Source organism: Nannospalax galili, unplaced genomic scaffold (genome assembly GCF_000622305.1).
Source record: "Nannospalax galili isolate Female #2095 unplaced genomic scaffold, S.galili_v1.0 scaffold406, whole genome shotgun sequence".
Lineage (NCBI taxonomy): Eukaryota > Metazoa > Chordata > Mammalia > Rodentia > Spalacidae > Nannospalax > Nannospalax galili.
In genome coordinates, this window is record NW_008357033.1 from 7,013,620 (window position 1) to 7,032,272 (window position 18,653).

The 18,653-nt window shown below is 46.6% G+C and overlaps 1 protein-coding gene across 1 annotated transcript in view; it reads right to left on the reverse strand.

The window, feature by feature from the left end:
• Nucleotides 1–10,528, reverse strand: part of Tmem40 (transmembrane protein 40) — a 17,067-nt gene extending 6,539 nt beyond the window's left edge. The window contains exons 1-6 of the mRNA XM_008854913.3: nt 10,465–10,528; nt 9,707–9,823; nt 5,186–5,266; nt 1,700–1,735; nt 1,345–1,377; nt 934–981 (exon numbers count right to left, since the gene is read on the reverse strand). Of these exons, the coding sequence (XP_008853135.1) occupies nt 934–981; nt 1,345–1,377; nt 1,700–1,735; nt 5,186–5,266; nt 9,707–9,823; nt 10,465–10,528 (379 nt within the window). The remainder of the gene's footprint in view (nt 1–933; nt 982–1,344; nt 1,378–1,699; nt 1,736–5,185; nt 5,267–9,706; nt 9,824–10,464) is intronic.
• Between the last annotated feature and the right edge of the window lie 8,125 nt (nt 10,529–18,653).

Below are 18,653 nucleotides of genomic sequence, written 5' to 3' on the forward strand. Positions count from 1 at the left end.
CAATTTTTACACTGTAACGCTAGCTCAAGAGATCTGACACCCTCTTCTGGCCCCCATGGGCACCTACACTCATATACACATACCTACATACAAACATGCATGCATATACATAATTTTTAAAAAAATTTAAATCTTTAAAAAACAAAACCAAAATACCATGGTCTCCTCTCCCTTATGGTCTTCCAGGAAATCTCATGGGTTCCAGGTTTGGAGCAGAGGCGGCCCTGTGGCTCTTATCTGCTAATGAAACCTCACGAGTTCCCACAGCCTGGACACATCTGGCCACAGGGCATGAGAGGCATCTATCACTCTGTGATTTCATGCACTAAAGAAGGAGCACAGGACTGGGCATCAAGCTCAGGACATGTCCTTTGATAGCTGTAAGACTACCCTCCCACTGGGCGTGGTGGTGCACACCTTTAATCCCAGCACTTGGGAGGCAGAGGCAGGCAGATCTCTTTGAGTTGAAGGCCAGTCTGGTATACATAGTGAGTTCCAGGCCAGTTGGGGTTACAGGGAGACCCTGTCTCAAAAAGAACAACAACAACAAAAAAAAAAGATTTCTACATGAAAAGATGGGCATCATTGTCTGTCTTCCCACCCAGCTGAGAAGTTTGCAAACTACAGGGGACATGACAGATAAGGTTACTATTATTCTAGCCACCAGCCTCCTTGCACCCACAAAGGTCTGGACCAGCCAGGTGGGCACAGCTCTAGAACATGATTTCCTTACCATCTTAACAACAACAAAAAAAAAAGATTTCTACATGAAAAGATGGGCATCATTGTCTGTCTTCCCACCCAGCTGAGAAGTTTGCAAACTACAGGGGACATGACAGATAAGGTTACTATTATTCTAGCCACCAGCCTCCTTGCACCCACAAAGGTCTGGACCAGCCAGGTGGGCACAGCTCTAGAACATGATTTCCTTACCATCTTTCTTTATGTTCAGTCTTGTTAACTGAGAGGTCTCCACTTCTCCTTAGGAATGAGGGAAAGAGAGACGTGCTTTTAACCTTGACGAAGATGGCAGGTGGCTTGCCCCTCCCCACTCAGAGACTTAGTCGCTAGATACTTTTCTGCAAGTCACAGTGTACTCACAACAGGAACAGCCAAGTAGGGCCTTTAACATGTGGGTAGCTGTCCCCAGGACCCCTGATAACTCCTTCATCCCTCCACAGGCCTGGCTCTGCTCTCCCTTCCATTTCCCCTGTGATGGCGCCTCCTTTCTGAATTATGCGATGTTGGCATCCCTGATGGAACTGGCCAAACCCTCTCATGCCATCTGTGGTCCCCTCTGGAACTCAGGCAGCCTTCTACTGCCATCTGAGCTTGTATATTTACCACTTCCAGAGCCAGAGCCTCTTCTTCGGAGTCCTGGAAATAAGAAACTCAGTGTTAGTGCCCAGGCTGGCCAGAGGTCCTTCCTGCACATCTCCACCCCGGGGAAGGTCAAAGGTGACTGAGGAAAAGGTCCTAGTTGAAGTCTCCAGCTCCAAGGAATCTTTCCTTGCTGATGGAAATCACCTTGCTTCTCCCCCAGGCCTTTTTCCCTCATGCTCACCTAGGCAGGTCCCCAGGTGACCTTGAAGTTCCGTCTTCCACAGCTATGCCCCTGAGAGTGTCCCAGGGGAAGGGCAATGCCAAGATCTCACTCAACCCCAGCGTCCCTGACTCCCTCCCCTACCTGGACACTCACCTGACTCCCCAGTGAGTACCAGTTCCCCAGAAGGACCTACAGGGAAGGAGAATTAGTGAGCATACATAAGATGGTGCTGTCCTGGGGAAAAGCTCTAGAGTGGAAAGTGGATCTGATGGGGGTGGGAATAAGATGGAAGGTTCCTGTTCCACCTACAGGCAGTCAGCCCCACCCCAAGCCACAGAAAGCTGCTACTTGAGTGCCTGCCCTGTTTAACAGTCTTTCAGTACCTATGAGGTCAGCCTTTAACAAAAATCTTCCCATTTTTAGAAAAGGCTAGCAGTCCTTGTGTAGTCATTCCATGTGTCCATGGGGACTTGATTCTAGGGCTTCCCTGGATACTAAAATCCATGGACACCAAAGTTTCATGGAGAGTAAAATGGTGTAGTATTTTCATATTACCTACTTGTACTTCATGTATATGGTATATGATCTAGAATACTTACAATATCTGACACAATGTTGTCAAATCTGTGTGGTGGTGCAAACCTTTAATCCCAGCATTTGAAGGGCAGAGGCAGGGGAATCTGTGAATTTGGGACCAGCCTCGTCTACATAACAAGTTCCAGGCCAGCCAAGGATATACAATGAGACCTTGTCTCCAGAAAAAAAAAAAGCCGCACTTGGGAGGCAGAGGCAGGTGGATCTCTGTGAGTTCAAGGCTAGCCTGGTCTACATAGTGAGTTCCAGGACAGCTGGGGATACAGGGAGACCCTGTCTCAAAAAGCGCCCCCCCCAAAAAATGTCTATACATATTCAGGACAGAACTGGGGGGGCTTTGTTTGTTTTATTTATTTGTTTTGTTTCCTTCCTTCCTTCCTTTCCTTCTTTCTTTCTTCGAGACAAGGTCTCACTATGTAGCCTTGTCTGGCCTAGAATTTGCTAAGTAGACCACGCTGGCCTCAAACTCACAGAGATCTGCCTGCTTCCTTGTAATTTTAAGATGCAGCCTCATTTCAAGGAAATCAGGAGTTGAAAAATACTAACCATAAAATTGATGAAACTTATTAACAGTAATAATCATGCCTGAGTGTGTGTGTGTGTGTGTGTGTGTGTGTGTGTGTGTGTGGTCTTGGATCAAACCAGGACCTCAAACGTACTGTGCATGTGCTTTAGCCACTGAGCTATATCCTCCAAACCAACAATAAAAATTAAAACCAAACCAAACAACAACCCCCTAACTAGATAAAAGCACTTCTTCCCACATACACAAGCACATATACACATATCCCCACACATGTACATATACGCACACAAGTGTTTATAACCTGTGCCTGCTCAAACCTATCTGAATGCAGGAGAGGGCACCTGCCATCTGGCCCTTACTGCCAGATCCTAAGCATACAGGAGACAAGCTGTGTTCTCACCAGATGGCTGAGTCATTTGACTGGGCTACTAAGGATGAGCTGAACCCCGAGCTACAGCTTCCCTTCATGTCCTGTCCTTGGTATTATTCCCTGTTGACCTCTGTCCTAGCCTGTCACCTCCCTGCAGGGAAGGGCAGACAGGATCCTTAGGGATACCAACCACAGGTCAAGTTCTGTATTATCTCCTGTTTGTCCTTCAGGGAAGCCCAGGACACAAACACAGAAGGAGGCAAGAAGACCATGGCAATGAACTTCCACACAGAAAACTGTTCTTGTCTTTATGTGTATATGCAAACAGGGAATATACCTGCAAAGCCACAAAAGCTGGTCAGTGCTGAGTGTGCAAAACATAGTAAGAGCAGGAAATGAGACGCAAACAAGGTGAATGTGCAACATCTAATGGGAAGTGATACAGGCCTGGTTGGGGTTCTCCGCATGACAAGGAATGGAAGGTACTTTTTTTTGTTGTTTTGTTTTGAGACAGGGTCATATTATGTAGCCCTAACTGGCCTGAAACTTGTTCTGGAGACTAGGCTAGCCTAGTCTATCTGTGTAAGACACAGATATCCACCTGACTCTGCCTCTGAATACTGGGATTAAAGGTGTACACAACCAAATTCAGAGGGAGTTACTTCTAAGAAGAGAAAAAGTTTCTGAACACATGCAAACATAACACATTATTTACATTCAGTGAAACCTTTCTTAAACTGAGAAACTAAACAGTTTTCTTTTTCTGATTTTGGTCCTAGGGATTGAACCCAGGGCTATACCTCCAGCTCAAAACATCTTTCTAAACTAAATAGTTCTTTTTATTTAAAACAAAATAACAACAACAACAACAAAGAAATCAATCAGCCTTGGGTTCAATCTCTAGCAGTAAAATAAATAAATGGCTGGGCATAGTTGTGCACGCTTTTAATCCCAGCACTTGGGAGACAGGCAGGCAGATCTCTGTGACTTTCAGGTCAGCCTGGTCTACATAGCAAGTTCCAGGTCAGCCAGAGTTACATAGTGAGACCATCTCAAAAAAATAAGTATAGCCGGGCGTGGTGGCGCACGTCTGTAGTCCCAGCACTTGGGAGGCAGAGGCAGGCAGATCTCTGTGAGTTCAAGGTCAGCCTGGTCTACATAGTGAGTTCCAGGACAGCTGGGGCTACAGGGAGACCCTGCTTCAAAAAAAGACCCAAAAAAAGTATAAATAAATAAATAAATAAATATGTAAATAAATTCAGATAAGCAAATCAAACAATATAAAGATCACTCACAAAGCCAGTAGCTAAGAGGCAGTCATGAGTCATATTCCAAAATGTGGTTTACAGGTCTTCCTCCTCTGAGTATGTATGTTTTCTGCTGTTTCACTGGGTCATTATCAGGAACTGGGAGACTAAGCGGACTTTGGGAGTCCTGGCTTGCTTGTTTGTTTGAGACAGGGTCTCCCTATAGCCCCAGCTGTCCTGGAACTTGCTATGTAGACCAGACTGGCCTTGAACTCATGGAGATTCACCTGCCTCTGCCTCCCCAGTGCTGGGATTAAAGGCGTGCGCCACCATGCCCAGCCTAGCTCTGGCTTTCTTCCTGGGTAGTGTGTATCTGTGGGGCTCTTTGATACATCAACTGGGTTATTCCTGTAAACTCTCCTACTTCATTAGAGAGCTGCTGATCAAAGTACCACATTATTTACACTTGATCTCAGCCCAAAGACCAGAAACAATAGTACCATGCTATCCACCCCTCTTCACTGTCATATGTGGTACTTGGAAACAGTTCATGAACTGATCCTCAGTATTGCCTTGCATGCTTAAACAGTGCAGTATTACAAGAGAGCAGAACAGATCACACTCTGATCTATTTGCTGATGGTGAACTGAGGTCCAGTTGTGTTGAGTGACCTGTCAAGACCATTCCCAAAGTCAAGATTAAAGTCAGCAGAGAAGGCAAACTGTCCTTTAAGATAGTCTCACCATGGTAGAAGACACCCTGCCCCTCAATCGCACTGGTAGCTTCACTACCACTTCTGTATCTGTGTGGGACTTCTCAGATCCTGAGACCTCCATGCCCTTACTCTACCCACAGGGCCCTAAGCCCTCATGATCCTTTCTCCAGAGTCAGTGGACAGTTACCTCCATAGACCTCAAGCTCGTCCTTCAGCACCTCTGGTTCCCCATGCTCAGCACCTGGGAGAAAAAAATCCCTTTGGTTAGCTCTCCTCAGACAGTGTCCTACCTCCATCTCCCCAAATCTGAAGCCTTCAAAAAGGATCAGCGCCCTTGACCTGGGGGTGATTGAGGGCCTTCAGGGGGCAAAACAGCTTTCCTCAGCCTCCCAGTCCCTGACCCCTAGATGTAACCACGTTTCCTTAACTAAGAAGGAACTGCAGGTCTGACAGGACCTGGGGTTCAGTCAAGGTCAATTATAGTTGACATTTATTGAGTTGTTATGATGTGCCAACAGTAATTTATATTTCATGTTTCATTTGATCCTCACAGAAAGAATATGGAGAAAGTATCGGTACATCTCTGCAACCGAGGCTCAATTAGGGTTCAGGGAATAGCTTAGTGGTAGAGAGCTTGCCTAGCATGTGTGAGATACTGATTTGATCTCCAGAATAGGGGTGAGGCTGGGGTGAGGAAGGCAAGAATAAAGTTCAGTTATTCTACCAAAGTTAGATAGTACGTGGTGATTCCACTGTCTGTATAAAACCTGGATTCCTGGTTTTTTGTTTGCTTTGATGCTGTACGCTAAGTGCAGACTCCACCACACTGAGATATATCTTCAGATCCCCCAGCTATTTGCACCTTTAGAAATACTGCCCAGGTTCAACTCCAGGGTCATGGGCAACGCTTTGTCATGTTATGAGCTTTGCATGTACCAGGCTCTGGACTAGATGTTCATTGATTAATTCCCATTTCTTCCCTGGTACTCTTTTCTTTCTACAAAATTTATTTTTGAAAAAATGATTTTCTCCTGGCTATGAAAGCAAAACATGCTTATTATATTTTTAAGATAGGACATTTAAAATTTTTTAAATTATATGTATATGTTTGTATCTGTGTGTGGATATGTGCACATGTGTGTAAAGTGTCCCTGGAGGCCAGTATTGGATCCCTGAAACTGAACTTACAGGCAGTTCTGAGCTGTCCAACATGGGTACTGAGAACTGAACTTGGGTCTTCTGGAAGAGAAGTACGTGCTCTTAACCTCTGAGCCATCTCTTTAGCTCCACGGATAGGACAGTTTTTTAAAAAGAAAAAATAAACCACATATGGTGGCACATGCCCTTAATCTCAGCACTTGGGTGGGAGGCAGAGGCAGGTGAATCTCTGTGAGTTTGAGGCCAGCCAGGGCTCATAGTGCAGTTTCATGCTTCTGCCTGACTATTGTGGGATATTAGCTATTTCCTGTTCATCCTGATATAAATAAGGCCGTGAGAAACATCTTTACACAGCTTCATTGAGAAACTCAGCCATGAGCTGAGAAGGCAAAGGGAAGGGAAGACCTGCTGCCTACCATGAGAGCTGTCCCTGTGGGAGCTCCGACAGCGTTTCCCTGGAGCTCTGGGGTGCTGGTCCTCATCACTGCTCTCTGTGGGGAACAAACACAAGCTGTAGGACCTCAGCCTGGGAGGAGCCAGGATCATGCTCCCTCTGGTGGTTCTCAGCACTCCCATCTTTGTGGAGGAAGGACCTCTGCCTGAGTAAGGGTTAGGGATCCTGCCTCTGACTGTGTTAAGTGCTTCTGTGGGCTTTGTGTCGCCATCCTATTTCTGTTGCTGCCTCAGCTACTCCAGGAGGATTTCGTGAAGAGGAGGCAAAATTCCATGAAGTATATGTCTTATGGAGATTCCACCAAGCACAAGGCTGAGTCATCTCTATCCCCATGACATCATGTGACCCCTGTGTCTGCTCTGTGTCTTACTCACCTGGAACACCCTCCCACTTGTCTCACTTATTATGAATCTAAGGTGATGTCACACATCCTATAGAAAGCTTATTCTGGTTGCTCAGACCCTCACTGGTCTTGTTTTCCCTGCCTGGGGTGTCTATGGTACCAACTGTCTGTGCCTGAGTCAGCAGCCAGGGGGCTGTGGGATGCTTTTCTCTCCAACCCGGTGAGCTCCTCAAGGTCATAGCCTGGGTCTTCCATGGTGTCAGGCTGCCCAGCCAGGAACAGGAGCCTGATGGGACTTAAAGCATGGCTGAGTTGTCTGTATTCTCAGACCAGTCAGCATTCTAAGAATTCAGAACCAGGAGTTTCTGGCTCCCAGGCCAGAGGATTCACATGTTAGTTTCCCAGAACTACCATGACAGCACCAGATGAGTTCCCTTAATATCCTTAGGGACCTCCTAGTCAATAGTGGATCCATTAAAAAATTCCAGGAAATCAAGTTAACTGTGCTTCAAAGTCAGTGTTCATGTAATTTCAACTGACATAGAGGAAGAGGCAACCAGTGCTCATAACCACTGAGCCATCTCTCCATCCCCAGGCAATAAGATTTTGAGTGACCTTATCTCTCTGGAACTTACTATTGGATCAGACTGACTTCAACTTGCTGCAATCCTCCTGTCTCTAGCTCCTGAGTGCTGGGACCACAGGCATGGGCCACCACATTCAGTTATTTCCTTCTTTTCTATATTTTACAAATACACATGAATGGAAAAAACATTTTCTGGTGGTTACGGCCTCCCTACGAAAACATGCCTCTTGCAAAGGATCGCCTTCCTTCTTCTCCAAAGAAAAGAGGAAACACGAGACAAAGCACCTGGTGCAGAGCCCCAGTTCCTACTTCACGGATGTGAAATGTCCAGAATACTATAACATCCCAGTCTTCAGTCATGTGCAGTCTGCTGTGTTGGCTGCTCCCTGTGTTTTGTCAGCCAACAGGTGGAAAGCAAGCCCTCAAAAAGAACCAGAAGCACCCTGAATTAAGTGGGAAACCATCCCAATAAACATATTTTGGGTATATTATTAAAAAAGAATTTTTATTGCAAAATATCCAACAATATAAAAATAAAGCAAAACATCCCAAATTCTATCAGTCAGAGACAAGCTCTATCAACCTGAAATTGACAATTAGTTTTAGTTTACTAATAATATAAGTTTGGGGTTTGCAGTTTATTTATTTTTAAATTTTTATTTATTTATTTTTACTTTATGTGCATGAATGTTATGCCTGCATGGATGTAAGTGCACCCATTTCATGCAGTGCCAGAAGAGGGTTTGGATCCCTCGGAACTGGAGTTACAGATGGTTGTTAACCGCCATTTGGGTACTGGGAATCAAATCCAGGTCCTCTGCAAGAGCAGCCAGTGCTCTTAACCACTGAACCATGTCTCCAACCTGGTTTACAGGGTCTTTTTGTTGTTGTTGTTGTTAGTTTTGTTTTGTTTTTGTTTGCTTGAGGCAGTTTCACTATGTGGCCCAGACTAGTCTTCTTGCCTCCGCCTTCCAAATGGCCAAATGTTGGGCTTACAAATGTATACCACCATGCTAGGCTTTGATTGATTGATTGATTGATTGATTGACTGACTGACTGACTGACTGATTGATTGATTGATTGATTGATTGATTCAGCCTGGGAATCTTTCTTTCTTCAGGCTGGCTAAGAATGTCCTTGAACTTTTGATCCTCCTGCCTCTACCTCCTGAGTGCTGAGGTTATGAGCACTTGCTGCATGCCTGGTTTATGCAGCGCTGGGGGTGGAACCCACAGCTTCATGAATGCTAGGCAAGCACCCTACCAACTGTGTTACACCCTCAGCCCAAGCATAGGAATCTTTCAACAAATAAAATCATAAGCTCAAGCCCACAATGTAAAACATCATAGTGCAGAAGTTTGGGTTAAGCAGAGGAAAAGCACACTCCTTATACTCCCCAGTCCTAGAAAGCCTTCAGGTACTCTCAAGTTCATTCCTGAGCCCTCTGAGCCCTCTTACAGCAGGCCCCACAGCTTCTCTGTGCCTGTGTCACTGTAAACTGGGACTAAGGTGAATATCTTCCTCAATGGGGGTCCTGTGACAATTGAGTTCTTATATGCAAAGTTCTTGGAACATACCTGGCACACCGTAAGCATTCAGTAAATGCCAGCTTCAATGCTGCAGCTGCTGTTGCTATAAACTTAGCCCTACACTTTTAACTAAAAGAGGAAAAGTAGCTAGGTGTGGTGGTGCATGCCTTTAATTCCAGCATTTGGGAGGATTTCTGTAAAATTGAGACCTGGTCTACGTAGTGAATTCCAGGCTGGGGCTACGGGAGACCCTGTCTCAAAAAAACAAACAAACAAAAAAAAAAGTAAAAGCAAAAGAACATTGTTGTTTCCTAGTAGATAATCTGATAATTAGTAAATAAGAGCCCACGGGAGACATCATTGGTTTTAGCTACTAGAGCACTTGTGAGAGATCAATATGATTTACACAAAAACTCAAAGGTAAAAACCTTTTGCACAAAGATGATCATAAGAAGGGTAAACTGGGACCAGGGATATTGTAACAGTAAGTTGTTTTAGCGCTTTTACTATGTGCTAGGCACTAAGACTTTTTAATGTATGAAATTTTGTATGTGTGGTGCTAGAGATGGGACCCAGGAATCTATGAAGAAAGCAGTATATCACTGAGGCACACCCAGTCCTAAGAATGTTTGATATACCTGAGGAGGAAGAGGAAGATGATGAGGAGGAAGAGGAGGAGGAGGAAGAGGAGGACTTGTCTCTGTCATATCGCTCCCAGACCTTCCCATCTTGCTTGTGAAACTCAGTCTCTCCATCTGGAGGTGCACACAGGCAAGATGATGAGTGCTTCCGGCCACTCCCATTCCAGGCACCAACTCAGCCTCCCCAAGGAGCACTCAGCAAGCCAAGAGGGAGGACTGCTCTCCTGAACATCCTAAGTCAATGGAGGGCACCAGGGACCAAGTTTCTCAGAGACCCCAAGGGTTCAAAGACAGTCCAAGGCAAAAATTTCTCTCAATACAGACCTAGAAAAAGAGGTTTCTAAGTCCCCTGCCCTGCCCAAAGACCACTAGGCTCAGAGCAGGTGCTAGTTCAGGATTCTCTGCAAATCACAGGGAAGACGGGATGTAATCAAGCCCTAAACTTTCCCATCCTTCATGCAGAGGCCACAGGAAACCCCACCATCTGGGAACTCTCCCTACTTCCAACACAAGCCCCAGAAAGTTCTTGAGAAGCAACTGAGCATTTGCTCAGCCAGAAAGCACAGGGGACAGATTGGAAGACACACATGTGCGTGTGCACAAGTGCAAAAGTCCCTTCCCTGAGGCAGCTGCAATGTGGCCATCACACTGCACAAACCAAGCAGGGTCTTCGTCTGTCCCATTCGTCCATGCTAGACCCACCTCCCCACAGGCTGTGCCCAGAGGATCTGAAAAAGCAAACATATGGTCTAGACCTTCTGTTTCGCCGTGGAGTTGACTGCTGTCTTGAGACTGAGAAGAGGATCCTGAAGCCTCCATGGCTTTCCCTGGAGGAAGAACAGTAGTGTTTTTAACTTCACATTAGTTAGTCTCCTTAATATAGAGAGCATTCAAATGAATACAGAAAGGACAAACAACCAAGCATGGTGGCATACACCTCTTACCTCAGCACCAATGAGGTAGAGGAACTGTCTATGAGTTCCAGGTCAGCCTGGTCTACAATAGTGAGTTCTAGGTCAGCTAGGGTTATGTAAATAGTGAGACCCTGTTTTGGAGGAAAAATCACTATGAATTGAGGATTGTCAGAGCTCTGTCAAGACATTAAATTATTATCTCTGTGTGGTACTATATGGATTTTTAGTTTCTTATTTTTTATCTTATAGTTCCTAAATTCAAAGGAAATTGCCAAGCTGGGCATGGTGGCACATGCCTTTAATCCCAGTACTTGGGAGACAGAGGAGGCAGATCTTTGTGATTTCAAGGCCAGCCTGGTCTACATAATGAGTTCCAGGCCAGCTGGGACTACAAGGAGACCCTGTTTCAGAAAGACAAAAACAAACAAACAAAAAAACAGTATTGCCTTTTGTTTCATTCTAGATTTGTTTTTTGAAATAGGATCTTGCTATGTAGCCCAGGTTGGCCTCAAACTCACGGCAATCCTCCTGGATTACAGGCCTGAGCAACTTACTATATCTGATGTGTGTGTGTGGGGGGGTGTTGTGTATGTGTGATAGTGAAGATTGAACCCAGGGCTTGACATATAGTAAGCAAGCACTTTCACTGAGTTATGTACGCACCCACATGTGTGCAGATGCTGGCAGAGACCATAACAGGGCATTGGCTCCCTTGGAACTGGCATTATAGGAGGTTGTGAGCTTCCTGAGTGCTGGGAAGCTTCTTCTGAAGCTTCAGACAGCAATTGCTCTTAACTACTTAGTCATCTCTCCAGCTCCCCCCCCCCCCGTTTTACTTTTTTACATTGAGACAGGGTCTTGTAAGTTGCCAGGTTAGCCACACAAACGTCCTTCTACCTCAGTATCCCAAGTTGCTGGCAGTATAAGTATGCTCTACCATGTCTGACAGTATCACTTTTGTCATAACTAAACAACCAAGCTTCCTTATTAAAAATACAACATGCCACCTCGTATCAGCATCGTGTCAAATGTTTAACAAGGGCATGTGTCCATGATTCCCTCTGCAGCTGGTGACAAACCATTGGTGGATCATCACTTCCAGACAACAAAGATCTTCCCCCAAAGATTGCCTCACTTGACCTTTACAACACGCCTTTGCAAAAGGTGAGCTTTATCCTCTCCATGCTCTCTGAGGGGAAACTGAATACCAAAGAAGTGGAAGGTCTTGCTCAAGTTGGGACTCTAGAGCTCAAACTATTTAATGCACTTGAAAATATTGGTTCAGGACACTGTGCAGGCAGGCTAGAATATTTATGGATTCAAGTGGTGAATTTGAGGCCAGGACTTGAGAACTGTGTTCCTTTGGGAACAGCACAGAGTGCTTTCTTGAGCTCCTGAGGAGCTGTCACTAGAGGTCACCAAAGGTGCATCTTAGGTGGAACACTGGGAAATCCAAAACCGGCTATTCCTGGTGAGCAGGTGCTCTTTTAGGAGAAATACCTGGTAGGGCTGGGCTCAACAAATCTGAATTTAGATGGGCACAAAACCACCAGCTGGAGACTACATCTCCCAGAATCCCTTGAAGTTGGGTGTAGCCATGTGACTACACCCTTGCCAATATACATGAACATATGTGATGTATGAGGTAGTATGCTAAGAAATGTTTAGTAGCTCTGGGGGAAGAAATGCAAACATATGGGTGTATACACAGCTGTCACCGACGTAAAGAACACATGGCACACATTTGAAAGAAATAAGACATGTGCTCATGAATGAATTCCACACACCTGTTTTCAGGCCTCTGCTCAGGGCTCAGCAGAGGGCCTGACATGCCCGGGGTTTGTTTTTGCCACTAGATCATGAACGTATCCAAGGAAGGGGCTTGGGGCTGAGTCATGTCTTTGACACCATTCCCTGTACAGGGCTGGGCACAGAGCAAAAATGATGACAGCGATGATTAAGAACAAGCAATTCCCAGGGCTCACTACCTGTTGGACAACATTCTAACAGTCACCACAACCCAGTGAAGGCTCACTATGGTCATTTCCATGTTCCAGTAAGAATACAGAGGCACAGAGAAGCAAAGAAACTTGCCCAGGCACACATGGCTCATCTGGAGTTGTGCAAGGGATGCTGCTCAGTCCCAGCTGGGAGACAGGAGTGAAGCTGGCACCTCCTCCCAGGCCCACCATTAGCCCCAGGGAAGAAGCCACAATCAGTCCACATTGTGTTATGAAACCTGGCTTAGATGTAGCCACTGGGGCACCCACAGTGAGTGCCCTTAGCACTAGAAATTTTGCAGGCTGATTTTTAGGCTGCTTTGTTTATTTCCACTGAGACAGGGTTTTGCAATGTTACCCAGGCTGGTCTTATGCTCCTGAGCTCAAGTAACCCTCCCCTCCGAAAAACTGGGACTGCATGTGTACATCCCATCCTGCTTTCCTGGGCAGTTTGGAGCTGCTGTCCCATCAGGAGGAGCAGATGGAACCTGCTAGGGTGGCCCTTCCTCTTCTAGTATTCTTGCTCCATCCTCCTCCATCCATTTTTCTGCTACAAGAAAGGATTCATAACAGTTGTTAAAATTTCACAGCCAAGATTATGCCTGCAGGACATAACCTAACACACAAGTTCACTGAGAAGTGTCCAGGACCACACAGAGCTTGCTGGGAGGAGCCTCTTTCACCTCAAGTTCAGAGGCCATGACCTAGGCAGGGTGTGGCTTCGTGGTAGAATGGGCAAGGCCCTGGGCTCCTCACCAGCACCACAGAAACAAAACCATATGATTTTCTTTGGGCTGAAATGGACTGTGGGGAGCTGAGCCAAAGAGAAGAAAACAAAAAACGGGAAGGAGAACACCGTGTGTTACCCGAATGATCGTGTTTGGTTTGGTTGCCATGCCAGGGATCAAACCCAGGGCTCTGAGGATGCCAGGCAGGCTCTCTACCACTGAGTAATACCTACAGACCCTAGTTGCATCTTATTTGTTTTTTTGTTTTGTTTAGTTAGGGTCTTACTATGTACCTCAGGCTGGTCCCAAACTCACAGTAATACACCTGTCTCAGCTTCCTGAGTGCCAAAACTACAAGCATATACCATGACGTCCAGTTTTTCAATCTTATTTAACCCTTACAAGTTTTATTTTACACAGGAGAGAACTGAGGCTCAGGTAGACAAAATGACCTGTCCAAGGTCTCCAGTTGATAGACTTAGACCCAATCCCTACCCTACAGAGAAACTCACTACTACTTCCCCATCTGCCCTCTGGTTAGAGGCTTCTAGCTCCTCAGGTGACCCCTCCTCTGAGGCTGAGCTTACAGGGACACGGCATGTCTCACTCTTTGGCATTTTTTTCCAAAATTCTCAGCACAGCTGAGTCACAGTGTGTCCAGGGCATTTGTGCATGCATGCCTCACTGGACTGGATTTCCCTTCCATGCAGAGCTCCAGCAGTCACAGGCCTGCCAGGGTCCAGGGAGGAGCTGATAACCACACTGAGCCATCTCAGCTTCACAGTTTGCTCCCTCCATTCCACCATCACACCATCCAGGAGGGAGGCAGCAGAAGATTCTGTTTCACAGATGGGAAAACTAAGGCCCATGAATATAGGAATCAGTACAAGGCCACTGCTGTGGCCTGAATGTATTTGCCACAGTTTATATGTGGGAAACTTCATCTCAAAGCAACAATGTAAAAGGCAGAGCCTTGTGGGAGGTGATCAGACCCTGAGGCGTCTTCCCTAGCCAGTGTATTAACTTATAAAAAGCCAAGTTCAAGCTGGGCATGGTGAGACATGCCTGTAATTCCAGCACTTGGGAGGCTGAGGCAGGCAGATTGCTGCAAGTTCAAGGCTAGCCAAGGCTACATAGCAAGACCTGAATCAAGAAACAAAAAAACAGGGCTGAGGAGGAGGCTCAGCTGGTAGAGTGCTTGCCTAGCACACACAAGGCCTTGGGTTCATTCCCAGCATCATATAAACTAGACATGCAGGTCAACCCAGCCCTGGGGAGATGGAAGCAAGAGATTCAGGAGTTTAGGGTTATTCTTGGCTAGAGAGAATTGGAAGCCAGCCTGGGCTACATGAAAACATGTCTCAATCAAACAAACAATAAAAACAACAAAACAAAAACAAAGCAAGCCCAACCCTGCCTTGCTCGCTCATCCTCTTTCTCTCTTGCCCTTTCTGGTTTTGACCAGAGGGTGGTGCAACACAAAGCCTTCACCAGAAGCTGCCTCACAGACCTCGGACTCACCAGCCACCAGACTGAGAAGAAATTCCTTTTCTGGGTACACCACCTGGTCTCTGGTATTCTCTGACAGCCAGCACAGATAGACCCAGACAGTTACCAGGCTGCTTAGAGACAAGGCTAGGCTGAAGCAAGTAGGATTGTGGCTAAGGAAATGTGGGAAAGGGTTTGGTGGAGAAGAGGCTAGGAGTCAGCTTGGTGACAGAGCACTGGCTTAGAGTCATGGACACACCCCTGGATGAAAGCAATGAGTAGCAGTGGGCAGTTGAAGGTGTAACAAGTGAAATATAAATGATCTGTTTCCAATACCAGAGGAGCCTTAGATAGACTTAAGTTCACCAGATCACAAATAAGCAGGAGGAGGCTAGAGAGATGGCTTAGTAGTTAAGAGTCCTGGCTGGTCTTCTAGAGGACCCAGGTTCAGCTCCCAGCATCCACATGGCAGTTAACAACCATCTGTAACTCCAGTTCCAAGGGAATTTGACACCCTCTTCTGACCTCTGTGGGTATTGCATAGCACAGGTGCACTTATATACATGCAGGCAATATATTCATACACATAAAATAAAAATGATAAACAAATAAGCAGGAGGCACCGGGCCCCTATCTTCCCTTGCAGCTGGTGCCTGCTTGCCTAGATACTTTTGGTTTATATTAGGTTGGAAATGCCGTCTGCTCTGTGACTGAGCCCAGGTTTCAGGGAGGAGGAGGGAGTCTTGAGGCCCAGGATGTACATAGATAAGGCTCTATGTCCTCAGAGTGCAGAACCAAGACTAAATGTAAACTGAACACACAGGATGGGGAATTTGAGGTGAGGTTATATTAGACGACTGGGAAGATTGTGCCTCCCCAAAGTTCCTAGCCAATAGGGAGCAGAGGGGGCAGGGAACTTCAATTAGGACTATAAAAAACACTGCTTCACAACAAATTGGCCCATCAGCCATTTTCGCCTTTGTTTGAGCTAGAGCCTGGTTCCACAGAAATGAAAATAAAATTGCCTCGATTTCACTACTTGAAGTCTCTTGAATTCCTTACTATAGAGGGAGGGTCTTGTTTCTCACAGAGGGATCAGAACCATTGAGGCGGGAAAAAATTGTCCTAGCCTTGAATGCCAGGATAGAGGCCAGCTTTCCTGAACAGTAAACCATGTAGAATGTGCCAGGGGACTGCAAACACAGGGCAGACAAGCTAAACAAGCCCAGGATGGGAGGGGAGTGTGGCATGGAAGCAGAAACAGCAGCTGGGGGTGCCCAGAGCAGACAGAGGGAGGACACTAATGTTCTCGCCCTCCTGGCACTGACTTGCTAATCACACAGGATTTTGCTTTGAGGAAATCCAGACTCCAGTGGACATCTCAGGCCTGACTTGCAAAGTGCCTAGCCCTTCCTGACTGAGGCTCAAGGCCAAGTGCAGAGCCCAGGGCAATCTAGTACTCTCAATTTCCTTCAGATTCCCATGTTCCCATAGCATGCTAACAAGCACAGCCAGGTTCCCAGCACAGCTTCACTAGGCAGACCCAGATTCAGGACCCTTCTCCATGGCAGCTCCAGAGTAGCCACACTCCTTACCCAGATCAGCTGAAGCCTGCCCAGGGAGTCTGATTTGTGATGAGTGTGACACAAAGTCCTCAGCCGGTGGGTGCTAGTCTGCCTCCTCCAGCCCTCTTCAGCAGCTGCTCCTCATCCAGCTCCTTGTTCTGTGCAGCCCCACCCTCCCTAAAAATGCCACTCCTGGTAACTTGAAGGGGAAGGATGGTGAGTACAGGACTGGGGATGCCTCTGAGCAAAACAGGACTGTGGTACAGCCAGGGTCACAAGCTCCACTCAGTCCAGAAACAAGACATGCTCAGGGATCCTGGCCCTGACTGTTGTTTCCCATATGACTGTTGTACACGAAGGCCATAGGTGGCAGGTACACAGGTAGAGGTATCAGGGAAGGCGCGGAGCCTGCAGGCTCTGTCCAGGTGCTCAGATACCCTGTCCTTGTGGGTTTTTACAAAGATGCATCACCTTGGAGGTGTCAAGGAGTTTAGGAAACGGAGGCCAGAAACGGAGGAAGAACAAATACAGACTTCACAAGCTCGCACCACCTTAGACCTGGCTCAGCCCCTCATGTATTTTCTATTGCTGCTCTAAGAAATTTCTACACATTTAAGTAGTTCAATGCAAAGTCAGAGGACCAAGATGGACTTTTCTTTTTTTGGGTGCTTGGGATTGAACCCAGGGCCTCAGCATGCTGGGCAAGCTCTCCACTGAGTCCACATTCCCAGTTCTCATTTTACTTAAAAAAATATCTTTAACAGGGTGGGTGATGGAGCATGCCTTTAATCCCAGCACTCAGGAGGCAGAGGCAGATAGATCTCTATGAGTTTGAAGCCAACCTGATCGATATAGTGAGTTCCAGGCCAGCTGGGGCTACAAGGAGACCCTATCTCAAAAAATGAAAAAAATATTTTTTATTTATTTACTTGTATGCATGGGAGAATGGGCACAGGCAGGCTGGGTACAGCATGGTTCTTTTTAAGCTAAAATCCAGATATAGAGAGGGCTGCATTCCTCTCTGGAAGTTGTCATAAAAACTTTCTTTTTCTTTTGTTTTCTTATTCTAAACCCAGGCTGGTCTTGAACTTGCTATGTCACCAGGGCTAGCCTTGAATTTCTTGCTTCTCCTGCTTCTACATCCCAACTGCTACGATTACAGGCATGCACCACCATGCCAAGCTTCTTTTTTGTTTCCCATGTTTTCTATTGTCTAGAGTCGTGTCCTCCATCCCTGTCCCCACCTCTCACCCTCTGTCCCCATTCCCCACCCTATGTTGCCCACCCCTGCTCCAGTCTCCCCAACGTGACCTTTCTTCAGGACTTACAGTGTCAGCTCAGGTCTTCACATGGTCTTGCTCTGATGGCCACTTGATGCCCTGTCATCTATTTTTAAGGACTCTTGTTGTTGTTTTGCTGTGTCTTTTATTTAGAGAAAGGGTTCTCACTATGTTGGCCAGGCTGGAGTACAGTGACTATTCACAGGTGTGATCACACTACTGACTGGCACTGGAGCTTTGACCTGCTCCATTCCAACCTGGACTAGCTCACCCCTTCTTAGGCAACCTGGTGGTTCCCTGGCCCTGAGAGATGACCATATCGATGCAGGGCTTGGTGCATACACCCAGTTGGCATAGCACACTACAGATCAGTGTTGGGGACCTCTGTTATGCAAAGTAGAAACCCCTTCACGTCCAGACAGCTCATGCAGCTCGGGGTTATGTGCTGGGGCTCCTTTCATAGCAGAGTGCCTTCCCGGCATCTTTCCTGACTCTCCTTTTGAAGTGCCCGCCACAAATGCTCACATAAACATGGCCTCTGGCTCTGGAAGATACCATGCTTTTCCTGTGTAATTTTTCAGGTAGTCAGCAGTCTGGCGGCACGGCAGAAACCCACTTCCATATGTAAATAGAATGCGCCTCACAAAGTATCTAACAGCCAAAGCTTTTACCACTACCCCCATGGTATAAATATCCCAGTCTTTCTCTCAATAAAAGAGAGCTGGGTCACAGAGAGCTGGGTCACAGAGCTGCTGAATCACTGAGAGCAGAGACACTCAATAAAGCTGTAACACAGACTAAGCCGAGTCTTGAGTCTTGTGTCTTACTACCTACGACCTAGCCTCTCCGGGGGGCGCACTCCTCCGTTACCGACTTGTGGACATTCTTAGCTTTCGCCGTCCTCGTACTCTTCCCGCGTGGTCCAATGGCCAGTGGACCTCGCTTCCTGAGGGAAGTACATGGGTGAAT